Here is a 15,544-nt window from a genome sequence, read left to right as displayed (position 1 = left end):
TAGGAAGTCTTTCTCTGGTGCGTCGGGAGTGCATTGTGACGCCGTGGTAAAGTGCTGCTCTATTTAATAATTGGCCAAACCCCAGGTGATCGTCTGGAGGCGATGGTTTGGAGGGATATGGCTGAGGGTCAGGCATGTCTGGTAGAGGAAATGCCCAATCATCAAGTGGTGAGGTATCTGGATCCGTGAACGGATCATTAGGGTCACCCCTACCCCCTAGGTCATCATCATGATCCTGTGGAGGTGGTGTATGTGATGGAGAAGGTATAGGTAAGGGTGGTGTAGGCAGAGGGGGTGGGTTAGAAGGCAGTATAGGAGAGGAAGGGGGGATAGGCGATGTTGCAGAGTCCTTCCTGTGTCCAGTTTCCGTTTTTTACATGGCACCGCGGTGACATGTCCAGTCTTTGGGTTAATATAAATCTTTTTCTGCCTTGGGTCGATGGGATCTGGATGAAAAAGTTCTTGTTCCTCGGGAACAGTCTTTGGTGCCGATTTTTTCGGTTCCGAACGAGGTTTCGGTTGATCGGTGGTTTTTGGCTTTAGGAGGTGTATGAGAGTCCTTAGCCATTGGTTTCGGTGCCGATGATGGTTTCGGAGCCGAAGTTGTATCTTTAGGCCTGGTGTTTTCGGGGCCGAAGGCGTCGGAGCCGATTTCGGTGCCGAGTGGTCTTTTGTCTTTGTTGCCGAAGGTGCCGGTTGAACAATGACATGCGGTTTGCTCAGTTCCGAGCTACCGGAAGGCTTATGTTTCTTCGGAGCCGAGCCCGGAGGCGGGGCTTCTGAAGGATGTTTTCGGTCTCGACTGGGGCCAGCAGGCGTAGTCTTGACCAATGCCTTTGGTTTTGGAGGGGTTGGGGCAGGGGCAGTAGTACTCACACGTTGCCCAGGAGTGATGGGGGTCGTCTGAGTCGTCTGCTTCAGAGATGATTTGTAGATCCTTGGAATCTTCTTCTGGGACATCGGGGCCTTCATCAAAGATGTCCTCTGGTTCCGGAGCTGTTCTCTGTGCCATGATGTGTCTTCGAGCCCTTCGATCTCGAATGGTCTTTTTGGATCGAAAGGATGTGCCGGCTGGACAGCTGGACTCGTCGTGTTCAGGCACAGGTTGCAGACTTTGTGGTGGTCACTGTGCGGAACTTTTGCTCCACACTGGGGGCATTTTTTGAAAGGCGTCCTTTCCATGAGCCGTAGGCCTCACGGCGTGGAAAGGCCCAGCGGCCCGCGTCGACGTCCGGAATCGAGCCAATGATATCGACGTCGAGAATGAAGGTGCTTTGATGTTTTGTGGAAGTTTTGCGCTTCGAAAAGCTTGGAATTGAGATTTTCAACCGGAGCGGAAAAGTTGCATCCGAACCCAATGGCGGAAAAAAACAATCTAACAATGGAGTTAATGCCTATGCGCACTGTTATCCAAGGGAGGAGTCACCTATCTCGTGACCACAAAGACTTCTTCCGAAGACAACAACAACCTGCAAACATCCGAGCCCAACACCAGATGGAGATCTACTACCCTAGTGTGTGATCTGCAGCTCATATGCCTCGAACATAATATTATATGGAATGTGATGTGGAGCTGGCATAGCCAGAATTTAGTTGAACCTCTAACATTATCTTTATATGGCCCAATCCTTTGAAAATTAAGAGGTTGTTAGACGCAGTTTCTCATTGTTCTTTGTGCAAACTTCTGAACCCAGTGATGAGGAGAAAAAGAATCTGAAAACTCATTAAAGCATGGGACATTTTGGGTTTCTGGTCGACTTCCTAGTAAGTTATTCCAATCAACAGAGGATGACCATCCACGTTTTTGGTTCTGACCTTGACCCTAGTCCCTTAATAACTGAATGATCAAGAGCTTGGCAATCTATATTAGATTCATTCTGTAAAATGTGAATTGCCTTTTTACTCTTTGAAAAAATCAATTACTGTGAACTTCCATAAGTTGTGAGTAAATTAGGGGGCGTGGCTGTCCACCGATGGAGTATGCAGCAATCTCCGGCGCTACTGTGGGAAATAACCCCCATCCAGTATCACCCTGCCAAAATGCTAGCCCTGGGACTGGCAGAGCGAGGAGCCCAGATCAGCAAACTACAGGCACCCTGATTTCCATCTGTTGAGCGCCCAGGCAGTGTAATTCTAGCTCATAGCCTCCCCTGGACAGAGCTGAGAGGTCGCTAACTTAAAATGGCAGCTGCGGGGCACCACCTGGTGGCGATAGGGCTATGAAGATGAGGCCTGCATGGAAAACAGGCAGCGATTGAGACCCTTACTGGGTGGTGCCTGCCGCGGTACCAGGGGCCGGCGGAGACTGCTGTGCCAACGAAGGCATGACTCTGGGGTCCAGAAGAGAGAGCACTCCAATGCTGTCAGTGGCCTACTGTCACAGAGCGTTGATGAGGACCACTGCTCCAGCAGAGACTGAGAGATGAACAACAGCGGAGGGGATCTAGCGGCGACCGCGACTGTATGGAGAGGAGACCTGGCCCTGCAGCTGTGACTGAGAAGGGCAGCGAAGATGAAGACCGCCGGGAGCAAGGACCAACTGTCTGAGGTACTTGGATCGGCTGGGCCTGGGGGTGCCGCCGGAGGTCCTCCCCCGATGGAGATGAACCAACGTTGAGATTGCGGTGGAGGCGGGGGAAAGCTATTGAGGCCCCATGGAGAGACCAGGGAGTAACCTAGGAACTGGGCCTGCATGCCGCACATGGAGAAACCCCACATGGAACCTGGTTATCTAGGGGAGAGGCCCTTGGGGGGCAGAGAAGAGCAACCATGGACGAAGGGGAAGAATAAACTGAGAAAGCGCCCCCCCCCACCATCTCCACTGCTGACCTGATACAAGCTGCTGCGGCCTTGTGGGGCACTGCACACAAAACCAGGGACTTGCTGGGAAGAGCCTTCATAATTTGGCCTCCCCTCTTTTCCCAAATCCACTCCTGCATGTTTTGGGCCTGTGGGTGATTTGTGGGAGGCTTTGTGAGGAGAAGGAGACTGGCGTGAAGAGATCTACGTGGGTCATCACAAGCAAAAGGATGCGCACATGCCGTGAGGACAAAAACTACTGGCGCAATTCCCTAGAGAGTGACGGAGCAGATGGGCCCCATTGGGGAAGCTGGGGGCAACTAGCAGACACCATCCGACCATGTACATGGCCCGCGTGCCCTTGGAGGGAGAAATACTGCCTGTGATGGCCCGTTGGCTACTGGTCTCCTGGCACCTGGCTGCTGGCAAAAGATTGGGTCTATTGCCCCCCCTGACCCTATACAGGTACCATACGGATTAGGTGAACTGTGGGAAGTACCTTAGCCCATCTAGTGGCTGAGATGAGGACCAGACGGAGAGACCCGGAGGAGGGAGGGGCAATGACAAAAGAGGGGAATGACCCCTAGAAAGAACAAAATGGGCTGCCAAGACAGACCGGCCTCCAAGAGAGCCCCCCCTTTACAAGACATTATGCATGCCATTACCACCTCTAGAGAGGCATAGGAAGCCAAGATAGACACTCTGGTTGCAGATATGAGTCTAATGAGAGAGGGCCATCACCACTTAGCGGAGTGGGTCTCCATGACTGAGAAAACACTGACAGAGATACCTCCGGTATTAGCTGACATGACTGGGTATATGGCTACGATGGAGACCAAAGTTCAGATACTGGAGGCCCACGCGGAAGATGTGGAAAATAGATTGTGCTACAACAATATATGTGTTGTGGGTCTTTCGGAGCGTGTGGAGGGGAAGTACATGGTAGACTACCAGGAGAAATGGATCCGAGCAGAGGTCGCATCGGAGGGCCTCTTCCAATTCTTTGCCCTAGAGTGGGAGCAGAGAGTCCCAACGCACCCTTTGCTCTCAAGGCCTCCACCGCAACCTGTGGTGGCCAGATTGCTATACTATAAGGATGTGACTATATACTGCACCATGCCAGACTGAATGACAAGCTCTCAGTGGAAAATAGTGTGGTCTGAATCGGTCCAGATATTTCACAAGAGGTGCAGCAATGCTGATAGACTTTTTGGGAAGCTAGAGCCAGACTCCGGGAGATGAACGTGCCATATGCCATGTTGTTGCTGGCCTGGCTCCAAGTTGTGACTCAGTTTTTTCTGACCCCGCAAGAGGTATGGTGCTGGATTGAACAGCAACCGTGTCAGGGATCAGATGGATGGACCAGGGTCCCCACTCTGGCAGTGCCAGCTCACAGAGAAGAACCAACAAACACAACACGGCAGCCACATCCCGAGCGGAAGTACAGCAAGAACAATGGAGGGCAGTGGAGGCAGTAGCGTCTTTGAGCAGTGGCGGGGGCAGCCCTCAGTCCAAGGCTGAAGAAGATGAAAGGACCTGAAGCCCGGGGTCGGACTGTGGACACAGCTCCTGCAGCGAATCAGACATTGAATTACCGAAGGTGACACCAGGGACATCAGATGAGATAATCTGAACCCATCAGCCTATTGCTATTGTTGTTTAAGATTGACTGCGTGAAAAATGTTTGAGCTGAGAGATGCTTGAAAGATGGCTGCACATGCCTGGTCCCCGGGACCATACTCGTTTTTTTCCGATGAATGCTGAATGGGGGGGAACGCAAGCGGACGGATGACAAAACCACACCTCTATATTCGAGCTACCCATAGGTTCTCCTACGAATGATTGTTGTTTGATTGATTGACTATTAGGATGAGAAGTAGTCGCCTGCTTGTCCTGGGGAATGGGAGTTGTGGTGAATGTTTTAAGTTGTTTGCATTGCATTGCTTATATCTAGTGCAGGCGACATTGGGCTGCTATAGTATTCTGTTCAAACTGGCATTGAAAGACGGATACGGCTGGGTGACAGTAATCTTATGGAATGAATGGGCCTGCTACTTATAAACTGTTAACTTGGAAAGTCAGGGGGATGCACTCAATGGCAAAGTGATACAAGATGTTTGCTTACTTAAATCAGAGGGGGAAACACATTGCACTACTTTAAGAGACTCGCCTTACAGCGAAGGCAGGGGCAGCACTACACAAACGCTGGAGAGGCCAGGCCCACTACACCACATATTCATCCTTTGCAAGGGGCATACTGATTTGGATTCATTCTGGAGTCTCTTTACACCACACAAGAGACAGAGTGGACCGCGAGGGGAGGCATGTAGTGGTGACAGGCTGGCTCGCGGGCAGAGACATAGCGCTCATTAATATAATCGCCCGAATGTTGATCAGGTAAGTTGTCTGGCGCACCTCTTGGGCACGCTGGCCCCCTACCTCATACAATCAGTTGTGATGGGAGGGGACTTTAATTGTGTGGCAAATCCTCGAGCTGATCGCTCCCACTCTCCACTGAGGGATTCCCCAATAGTTAGAACAGCTATGTGCTTTGCGGATTGGCAGGTGCAGTTGGGACTTCTGGATTCCTGGTGCAGACTGTACCCACAATTGAGAGATTATTCCTTTTTCTGCAGCCTACATGAACTTCACGTGCGGCTGGACACATTCCTGTGTATCCCTGATGTGCATGGCTAGGTGAGAGATGTGGAATACTTAGCCCGTACCATCTCTGATCACAATGTGGTCCTATTGTAACTACAATGGGAGCATCCCTTCACATGTATCGCCTCCTGGCGTTTGAAGCCAGAGGCATTAGAAGATACGGCGTTCCCGAGAGGAATTCGGGACTAGCGTCCGACAGTACTTCGAGGATAACAATGGCTCTTCATCTTCCCCATTAGTGGAATGAGACCCCTTTAAGGCTGTAATAGGAGGCCAGTGCATTGCGGTGTCGGTGGGAGTCAGGGGCACGCTGCTGCAAGAGGTCACACAGTCAGAAAAGTAATTGCAGGAAATAGTGAAGACCAGATCAGGACACCTAGAGGTTCACCAGACACTTTTAGATACTAAGGAAAAATTGGCAGGACTGGTAGAACAACTGCGCTGCGTTGACTTTAGGTGATACATGGTGAGGGCCCATGCAGAGCGTGACCATACAGGTTCCCTCCTAGCCTGGCTGGCCAATCCGGCGAAGAGGGGATCGACTATTGTTGAGCTTGCCTCCAGGGAGGTGTGTCGACTGTACCGACAGGAAGAAATGAATACACATTTCCTGCAATACTATTCCAGATTATATATGATCCTTTCCCATTATGAGGATGATGAATTGTGTGCTTATGTCGCACCGCTTGCACTTGCAGCCGTCACCAATGAGGAAGCTGATGAACTGGGGAGTCCGATCACAGTGCAAGAGATTAGGACGGCATTAAAGGGGTTGGTGCGTGGAAAAACTCCGGCATCAGACAGACTCCCGGTTGAATTTTATGTGGCATATGCCACCGACCTGGCCCCAAAATTGGAGGCTGTCTATCAATCGGCGAGAGGCATGGGCCAGTTGCCGCACTCCACGTGGGAGATGCTTGTGATCCCACTATTGAAGCTGGGGAAGCCTGAGCAAGATTGCAAGTTTTAGAGACCGCTGTCGATGTTCAAACTCAACTTTAAAATACTACGTAAAATACTAGCCTCTAGGTTGCTCCCATTTATGTCTAAATTAGTGGACCCTGACCAGGCGGGATTTATACCTGCAGGAATACAGCGCTGAATATCGGGTGACTTCTCTCTAGTCTATAACCATAACAGAGCAGCAGCCATTGCGATCGATATCTAAAAAGTTTTGATAGCCTGCAATGGAAGTTCCTATAGGAAGTGATGGCCAAGATAAAACTGGGACAAGACTTTCTGGCTTGGACTAAGCTATTGTACAAGAACCCCACAGCTAGGGTACAAATGGGGCAGACCATCTCGGAGGGTCACAGAATAGGGCGGGGGACTCAACAGGAATGCCCTCTGTCACCCCTGCTTTTTACCCTTGTAAATAAACCACTAGCCTGTATGGCTCGAGAAGGGAACAAGTACAGGGACATCCAAGTTGGCAACCACTGGCACCAAATAGCTCTGTCTGCAGATGATCTCATATTATTTATCAGAGATACAGGGGTGGACCTGGAGGGAGCTAGGACTATGCTAGGAGAATTTGGAACATGTTCAGGCTTGAGAATGAATTTGCAGAAATCACTGCTCTTCCCCTTGGGGCCGATGCCTCCCTGCCAGAGGGGCTGAGGGACCTTCACTGGGAGCCTATCTGCCTACCATATCTGGGAGTAAAGCGATACCATGACCGGCAGAACCTAGGACATGCTATCAGATATTTAAGAGCATGTGCTGAGTTTGGCAAATGCTCCCGCTCTCTGTAGCGGGTAGAGTGGCTCTGCTTAAAATGGTGGTCCTCCCCCGGCAATTGTATCTCTTCATGGTGTTACCAATCTGGATTCCCAGAGCAGTCTTCAGGGAGCTAGACTCTTTGGTGATGTCTTTCCTCTGGGGCTCCAGTCGCAGAAGGGTGGGCCTAACCAAACTAACGCGCCCATCAGACGATGGAAGGCTGGCAATACTGGAGTTTAAATCCTATTATTATTATTTGGCAGCCCAACCCCAATGGTACACTTAGGGGCTAGCAAGTAGACAATCTCCAGATTGAGTAGTGGGGTTGTTTGTCCCAGAACTCCCCAGACTAACAGGAGCATTCCTAAGAATTCTGTGGCCCTCAGGCAGCGATGCGTCAGAATTCAAAGTGGTGCAGCGATGCTGGACCCGCAGCCTGCAGAAAACACACACATGGATGCCCAACTTCCCGGCCGTCCCCCTAAAGATGCTGCACTGCCTACCTCATGGCGGACGCTGGGAAGGCCTGAATGAGTGGGGGGAGTTAGGAGTGGAGAAACTGGGTGACCTGTTTCGCGAAGACTGTAAGAAACTGGCTCTATATATACTGCAGCAAAGTGAGGTACAGTGTGTATAGAGTCCAAGGGTCTCCAGAGGTTTGGCAGAGGTTAAAGATAGATAGAACCTTACCCTCTAAAGTGGAAGCTTGGTCGAGCAGTAAGGCAGTATCAGAGGACAGTGTTAAGCAATTGATGTACACACTCAGTCAGCAAATGGTCTCACACACTCAAGAACTGAACTCTAGGCCAATTGTTTTGCATAAAAAATATACTGTTGTTTTATTTCTAGAACCAAGCAAGCCTGGTACAGGTAAGCATAAAAATACTTTTCAGTAGTAAATTACTTGAATGAACAAGTTCAAAATTGCAGTGTAACTTGTACTGGTTTTGGTTACAGTTTTAAGTAAGCAGTTTGCAACACATTGCAGGTATAGTACATTCAATTGAATGGGCTTTTTAAGTAAAATGCAGTTAATTACTTTTCAGATTACTTTTGCTAACACAGGACTGGATCCTAGATTCAGCCCTGGGACATTTCATGAAACAGGTGAGTAAATGCGTTTTGGTTAAAGGTACGATTTTTAAAGAATATTATTGCATTTCAAAAGTTGACACTTAGAAACTTTTTCACATAGAATCACAAATGTTATCCTATGGGATGAAATTCACTTAGCAGGTAAGTTATGTTATCGATACTTTTTCTTACTCAGTGCTGGATCCTGGATTCAGCACTGGGATATTTCCTGAAAACAGTTGAGAAAATGCGTTTTGGTTATTCGGCTAATTTCCAAGGAATATTTGTAGTTTTCAAAAGTTTTGGGAGAAAAAGTGTCAATGTTATCCTATGAGGAAAAATTAGTTATCGGTTTCAAGGTAAGTAATCGGTCTTTTGAGTTAGGGTTCTGGGGTCTCCCAGGGTCAGTGATGCACTGTTGTTGCACCCTCAGCGGCACTCGAGCGGCCGGGTGCAAAGTGTTGAAGCCCAATGTTATCCTACGGAGGATAGGGGGCTCCGGTTGGTGGCGGCTGGCAAGCAGGCCACAGGGTTGTGGGAGCAAAGCTCCTAGGGTTAAGCTCAGGGCACGTTGGAGACCAAGTTAACACAAAAGGAGCACCCTCAGCGGCGCTAGGCCAGCGGGGTGCAGGGTGCTGTTTTGAGGTCGGGTGCCCTGTTGATTTCAATGGAGATTCTCCGGGACACAGAAACACTGCAGGCTCGGGGACGACGATCTTTCAGGAGTGACCACCACTTCGAGGGGTAAGCTGGGATGTAGAGGGATGGCTAGGCACCGCTGGGTTGGGCACACAAGGCCGTGGGGCATCGGGTGCAGGGGTACCTTTGGATGTTGGATTTTCTTACCCGCTCTGGTTGCGGTAGGGGGGGTCCTCTGGATTGAGGCTGCAGGCGTCGTCTGGAGGCTTGAGGCAGGTCAGGGGTCACCGAATCTTGGGTCACAATCGCCGGGGGGACCTCCCCGTGGTGTTTGTTCACTCAAACACGGTCCGGGCTCAGCGGGTGCAGAGTGTGCTGGATTCACGGTTCCTGGCTGGCACCAGAAGCTACAGTTTAAACACATCCAGTGTTCACGGGAGAAAGAGCTTGGAAAGTGAATGAAGGCAGGTCCTCTGAAGTTTTTGACCTTGCTTACCGCTGGACACGCCGGGGTTTCGCAGGAGCAGATTCGAGGGAAGACAGGCCTGTAGGGCTGGGGCCAAGACAGTGGGCGTCGTCCTCTTGTTAGCTCCGAACGGCTTCTCGTCCTTCTTTTCTTGTGGTTGCTGGATCTGAGGAAGGAAGGTTCAGGGTGCCCCTAAATACTAAATTTTGGGGCGTTACAGGTAGGTAAAGGGCAGGGACCAATGGGTCCCTTCTCTGGGGTGGGTACACCCCTTATTCTGCCACTCTCCAGTGGGAGGGGGACAGGAGCCTGTCCCTGGTTGGCTGGGTCCCCCCATCCTCAAGATGGCAGGTTACTCGAGGTTGTGCTTCACCTCGCCTCCCCCACCTTAGGGGTGGAGTTGGCAGAGGTGGGCACACCTCTCTCCCTCATTTGTTTTTCCTGCCGCTTTTCCCGCCCAAAGTGGGGTGTAGAACCAGTGGGGACCAGTTGCTGAAAGCAGCAAATGGTCTGGAGAGGCTCACAAAGGCGGCATGCCTATGAAGCTTCTCCTTCGTGAACCCTGCCCATCCTGGGGGAGGAGGCTTGGCACCTCGTCCTAGGATGTGCATTGTTTCAGGCCCCGAGAGCAGTAGGCTCTCGACCCAGGGGTCCAGAAACATGTCTGGTGGTGGCAGCCTGTGCAGCCACTCAGTCAGGTCACTGGTAGTTTGGTCGTTTTTCAGGGGGCATCTCTAAGATGCCCTCTGTGGTGCATTTTACATTAAATCCCACACTGGCACCAGTGTGGATTTAATGTGCTGAGAAGTTTGATACCAAACTTCCCAGTCTTCAGTGTAGCCATTATGGTGCTGTGGAGTTCGTAATGATAACCTCCCAGCACCATATACTCTTAATGGCAGCACTGCACTTACAGGGCCCAGGAATGGACCTGGGCACCGTAGGGGTACAGGGCTCATGCACCTGTACCCTCACCACTGGCATAGGGCACCCAGCTAGAGGGGTGACTGATGTATGCCAGGGCAGTGGTTTGTGGGCATGGCACACAGGGATGTGTGCCATGTCGACTCTTTGTTTTGTTCTGCACCCAGACACTCAGCCTGCAAAGGCAGTGTGTGTGTGTCAGGGTACAGGGCCTCTAAGGGTAGCACAATAAGAGCTGCAGCCCTTAGGGGCCTTCTCTGGTCACAGAGCCCTGGGTACCCATGGTACCATTTACCAGGGGCTGACATGTGGCCAGAGATGCCAATTGGGTTTAGGCTTCAATGCAGTTTTAGGGAAGCAACACAGGCCCTGGGTACCTGCTTGGCAGGAGCCCAGGGCACACTCAGTCAAAGCACATCAGCAATTCAGCAAAAAGTGGGGGCATACCATGCAAGAAAGAGGGCACTTTCTCACAAAGACGAGCTCCTCCCATTTGAAGAGTTTAACAAATAATTTGATCATTCCCGGGGTCATTTTCTCCTGGCATAGAGCAGTGATAGGAACTATTCGTGTGCATTGGAAAGCAGTAATAAGCCACAACACCTGTCAATATATGATAAGGGGGCGGGTACTGTAAAGGCAGTTTCTTGCCTGTATACAGTGAAAAGGGGAGACACATAATAACTATTAAAGACTCGATGGGAGGAGGACCTGGGGAACCCCATCCCAGAATAAGATTGGAGCAATTTCTTAGCGAGGGTACCAAAAGTGTTCAGAAACGCATGATTTAAACTAATTAACTACTTTTCCTTACAGAGAGCATACATGACCCCAAGCCACATCAACAAATACTTCCACACACTGGGGCGGCCTGCCCGAGATGCGGGACGGTGGGAGCCGAGCTGAAGCACATGATTCAGGAATGTCCTACATTGGTACCTTATTGGGAAGAGGTCACAGCAGTAGTAGCAAATACAATTTCCAGGGAGGTCCCCTGCACAATAGGCCATTGCATACTGAACTGGTTCCCCCATACCACCAAGATAAACGTAAGAAGTAGATTCCAGGACGTAGCTTTCGTCCTAGCAATGCAAGAGATTACGAGAAACTGGAAAGCCCCTAGAGGACCCAGAATAGCAGGAACTGAAGAAATGGGCAGGTTATGAAGGGGAAGAGCTACTCAGAGAAGCTAAAAGAGGCATTTGGTCCATTGAAATAGCAGGGGCTTGGGAGACACTGATGGATTTAAGGGACCCCAATCCAGATACATGAGACCCCACCCCAGAGGGCTCACCCGCGCCCATTACTCCTCTTCCTTAAGAGCCTTACTCCTACCTATATTCTTGAGACCCCACATTGAATGAGCACCCCCCTCTCACTGCGCATGACGCGCGACTAGCATTAGACTAAGCGGCCAGTAGTATGCTTGCCCTCAATCCATATCTGTTGTAAGTTGAAACTGACTCATGAAGCAGGGGGAGACTTGGCCTTATACCAGTTGTCTTTATTATATTATGCTATGTTATGAAATGTGGAGCGATATCTGACTTATAAAAATGCCTCTGAGACGATGTTGCCTCAATAGAAGTCTGCTGTACTATTGACAAAATCTTCAATAAAAATTGTTTAAACAAAAATAAAGTGTAGATAGTAAATTAGGACCCATTCAAAATGGCATCTGAAGTCTAACATTAGACGCTGTCTTCTTGAAATAAAATTCTTCCCATGTCTTACCGAACTCAGGGTCTTTTCTGTATCCCTGATATCGCCAGAAGCACTTTGGATGGCGCCTTCGGCTGCATTTTGTGCCCGCTTCGCATCCTCCAGTGCTTTCTTCGCAGACTCTGCAGTGTTCTTGACATTCTCTGCTCGGTGTCTGACATACATGAGAGAGGAGATGCAGACATTTAGAGCACAGGTAACTGTGGCCCTGAACATGCTACATATTTCTAGTGACTCAACAAATATATCATGGGTTACCCATATTCCGTTTGGGTAACTATGGAACAGAGATAGAATGGTTCCCAAGGATTCATTCCACAATATTAAAGTTTCTATTATTGTTCAGGAAATGGTATTTCAGTAGAAAAAGTACCCCAATCCCCAATCAGGCAGCACTCCTCTTTCAAATGTATTTGTTTGGATATATCACTATTAAAACATGGTGAATAAATCATCCAGAGAGACAACAAAGTAAAAATACTTATTTATATATTAGCTTTTTTATATACACATATATATTCCATGTTTCCATATGCCATACAGTAAATTGCAGAATTACAGATGTATTCGAGCGGGGTACAGATGAGAAAGTACGCAGGTGAGGGTTGAGTGAAAATGTACAAACTCTGCTTGTACAAGCAGTGCCCACGCTGAATCCAATTGAAATATAGAGCAGTATATAATAGATCTTCATCAAAACAAGCTTGTATATGATTCTTTAGTTTCAATCTGGTGTGTCTAAAATGTTCATATTTTCATCCTTCTGCTACTTAACATGTGAGCCTTGGCAAGGACGCTGACAGAACTCCCTTTCCATTTTTCATAGCAATTTGAATAAATAGAAGAAGGGCTAGACATGTGTCTATCCTCCTCGGACCACCGCTATTGTACATCAACATGATATCAGACAGAGTTGACCAAACATAAGCCTGAAGGATGCCATCATATGGTATAGCCTCACCAGACACAACAGGTTTTATTCAGAGTTGGATGGCTGGCTGGTGTCAAGCTAGAGCTGCTGAGGTCATAACCTCCTCCATACTACTCAATCAATCAATCAGCATTTGTGGGGCGTGCTAATCATACTGAGAGGTATGAGGCGCTGCCTGAGATCGGACTATTCAAACAGCCAGGACTTGAGGCTGCCCCCGAATTTGGCGAGGGTGGTGGAGGTTCGGAGGTGGATGGGGAGGTCATTACAGGCCTTGGAAGCAAGGTGGGAGAAAGCGCGTCCTCCGGCTTGGGTGCGATGGATACGGGGGTGGTGGCGAAAGTCAGGAAGGCAGACTGTCATGATTCCGAGTGCCGCACGCCGCACCAAACCGAAGGGCCGTGTGTTAGCGGTCTAGACGCCCAATGCGGAAGCGGAAGTCAGACTGACTCACTTCCGGGCGGACGCGCTAACAGCCGGGGACTCCGGCTGCACCAGCGCTTTGGATTCTTGCCAACGCCGAACGTCGAGGAGACGCAGCTCCGGACTCCAGCCTCACAGGTAGCGTTCTTGTAACTTGTCCGCAGGGCCATTGAAACGGCCGCCTGTTGTCCACCACGCACTAGTGGTGCTCCGTATTTCGATGTTCAGCTCTCCAGCCATTGAGCACCGGCGTGTGTGTAGTGGGCTGGGTTTCCCTTAGCCTCTGTTATTATTTGCTCAGGAGCGCTGGTTTTCCTTTGATGATTTTGTGTTCTCTTCCGGAACCGGTCGTAATACCATGCAGACATTGTGACAGCCTGCATCTCATTTTGGGTAGTTGTCTTCTCTGCTCTCAGACCATACCCACGGGAGAGTGAGAAGGAAGGGTACAGAGCTTCTACTTTATTATTTGCGCAGGAGCGCTGGTTTTCTTTCACTCATTTTGTGTTCAAACACTGGAGTGCTTCCGATACGCCGCTTTGGAACCGCTCTTCAAGCAACAAAGCAAAGGTGCGGAAGCCACGGATGATGACTACACCATTCCCCACAAGGTGATTCAGTGGTCCGTGGGCTGGTGCTACATAGAGGGGTGGAGAGGTAGGGACTACGGTGAGCTAATCGTGTTCCCTTCTTTTCTCCACACAGCCGGTGTCGAGAAAGCCGTCTTGACTCAATCCTATCTGGCTTCTACCCCTGGTACCCCCTCTGTCCTAGTCAGTATACACACCCTACTAGGGGAAAGCGGGAGACGGGGTGGTAGTTCTTGTCGCCTCTGCAGGATCGCCTCGCAAGTGGAAGGTAAGACTTGGGGGGCTCTGACAGAATCCCAAAAGCCCACGTTGTTTCTCCTGCCCGGGCGACATGGGTGACCCCGAGATCACGCTTCAGGACATCGCGGCTATCCTAACTGCCATGCAGGCGGAAAACCGCGGTCTACACCAAGATACCACCACGTTACAGACGCAAGTTGCGGATGCCTGGAACAGGGCCTTGGGGACAGTTCCCCACGACTCGGGTACTGCGAGAAGGCCTATTGAGACCCGCCACGTTTCAACCCAGTAGTTCCACCGCAAGTCCCGTTCAAGACACCTCCATACAGGTGATAGCTCCGCATACTGTACAGCTAGCTCCTCCCGAGCGCCTTTATGGTGATAGCACGAAGTACAGCGTCTTCATCCACCAGTGTCATCTACACTTTATGGCGCGTGCCACCGCCTTCCCGGGCGACACCTCAAAAATTGCTTTTATCCTCTCCTACATGGGAGGCGATGCTTCCCTGTGGTCCATTCCCTTGGTGGAGAACGATGAACCGGTTTTGTACAACCTGCCAGCCTTCAAAGACACCATGCGACGGATGTTCGCCCGCCACACCTTTGTGCAGGCAGCAGATAACGAACTGCTCGGATTAAAACAAGGAAACACGGACTTGCTGCATTATATCACCACCTTTAGTAGGCTGGTGATCGAAGCCCGCTGGCCTGAGTCCAAGAAGGTCTCGGTGTTTTACCGGGGTTTGCGGGATGAGATAAAAGACCTCCTTTCCCAAATACCAGATCCACCAGAAGACATTGGTCCTTTTATTGATTTAGTGGTAAAGTTGAACTTCAGGCTGCAGGAAAGGAAGACCGACCGACACAGAGGTGGTGATTCCCGACTCCTACCCCAGAAAGAAAAGGCCACAGACGACACAGCGTCCAACCCTGATCCACCAGAACCGATGCAGATCGGAAGCATACGGGGACCCCTTACCAAGGAAGAACGGGAAAAGAGGAGGTGACAGAACCAGTGTCTGTACTGTGGAAAGAGCGGACACTTCGTGAAGGAATGCCCGGTAAAGCCGTCGAAACCAAGGGGGAAGAAACCTTTTGCTCTACCTGTTTCCAAGGGTGACTGGTCGGGAAACGAGGAAACCCAGTAAACGGTGGGGTCCGGCTACTGGGTTCGTCATCCATCAGGATACCAACCCCGGGTAACGGCGACGGGTGCCATCATCTTGGAGTAGACGTAACCTTACGAACACGGTCGGGCCTGGTGTGGCACGTAACCGCCCTTGTCGATTCAGGAGCCACTGGCAACTTTATTGACAACCTGTACATGGCGAGCCTGGGGATGGCCGCTGT

General features: G+C 50.3%; 1 protein-coding gene across 2 annotated transcripts in view; it reads right to left on the bottom strand.

Moving 5' to 3' along the window:
* LOC146797320 (laminin subunit beta-2-like) overlaps positions 1-15,544 on the bottom strand; it is a 342,744-nt gene that overhangs the window by 12,939 nt on the left and 314,261 nt on the right. For both annotated transcript variants that reach the window (XM_085624322.1, XM_085624321.1), the window contains one exon: positions 12,023-12,164. In XM_085624322.1, the coding sequence (XP_085480448.1) occupies positions 12,023-12,164 (142 nt within the window). The remainder of the gene's footprint in view (positions 1-12,022; positions 12,165-15,544) is intronic.

Source organism: Triturus cristatus, chromosome 9 (genome assembly GCF_964204655.1).
Source record: "Triturus cristatus chromosome 9, aTriCri1.1, whole genome shotgun sequence".
Lineage (NCBI taxonomy): Eukaryota > Metazoa > Chordata > Amphibia > Caudata > Salamandridae > Triturus > Triturus cristatus.
The sequence above is the reverse complement of the archived record's forward strand: the minus strand, read 5'-3'. Positions and strand labels throughout refer to the sequence as shown.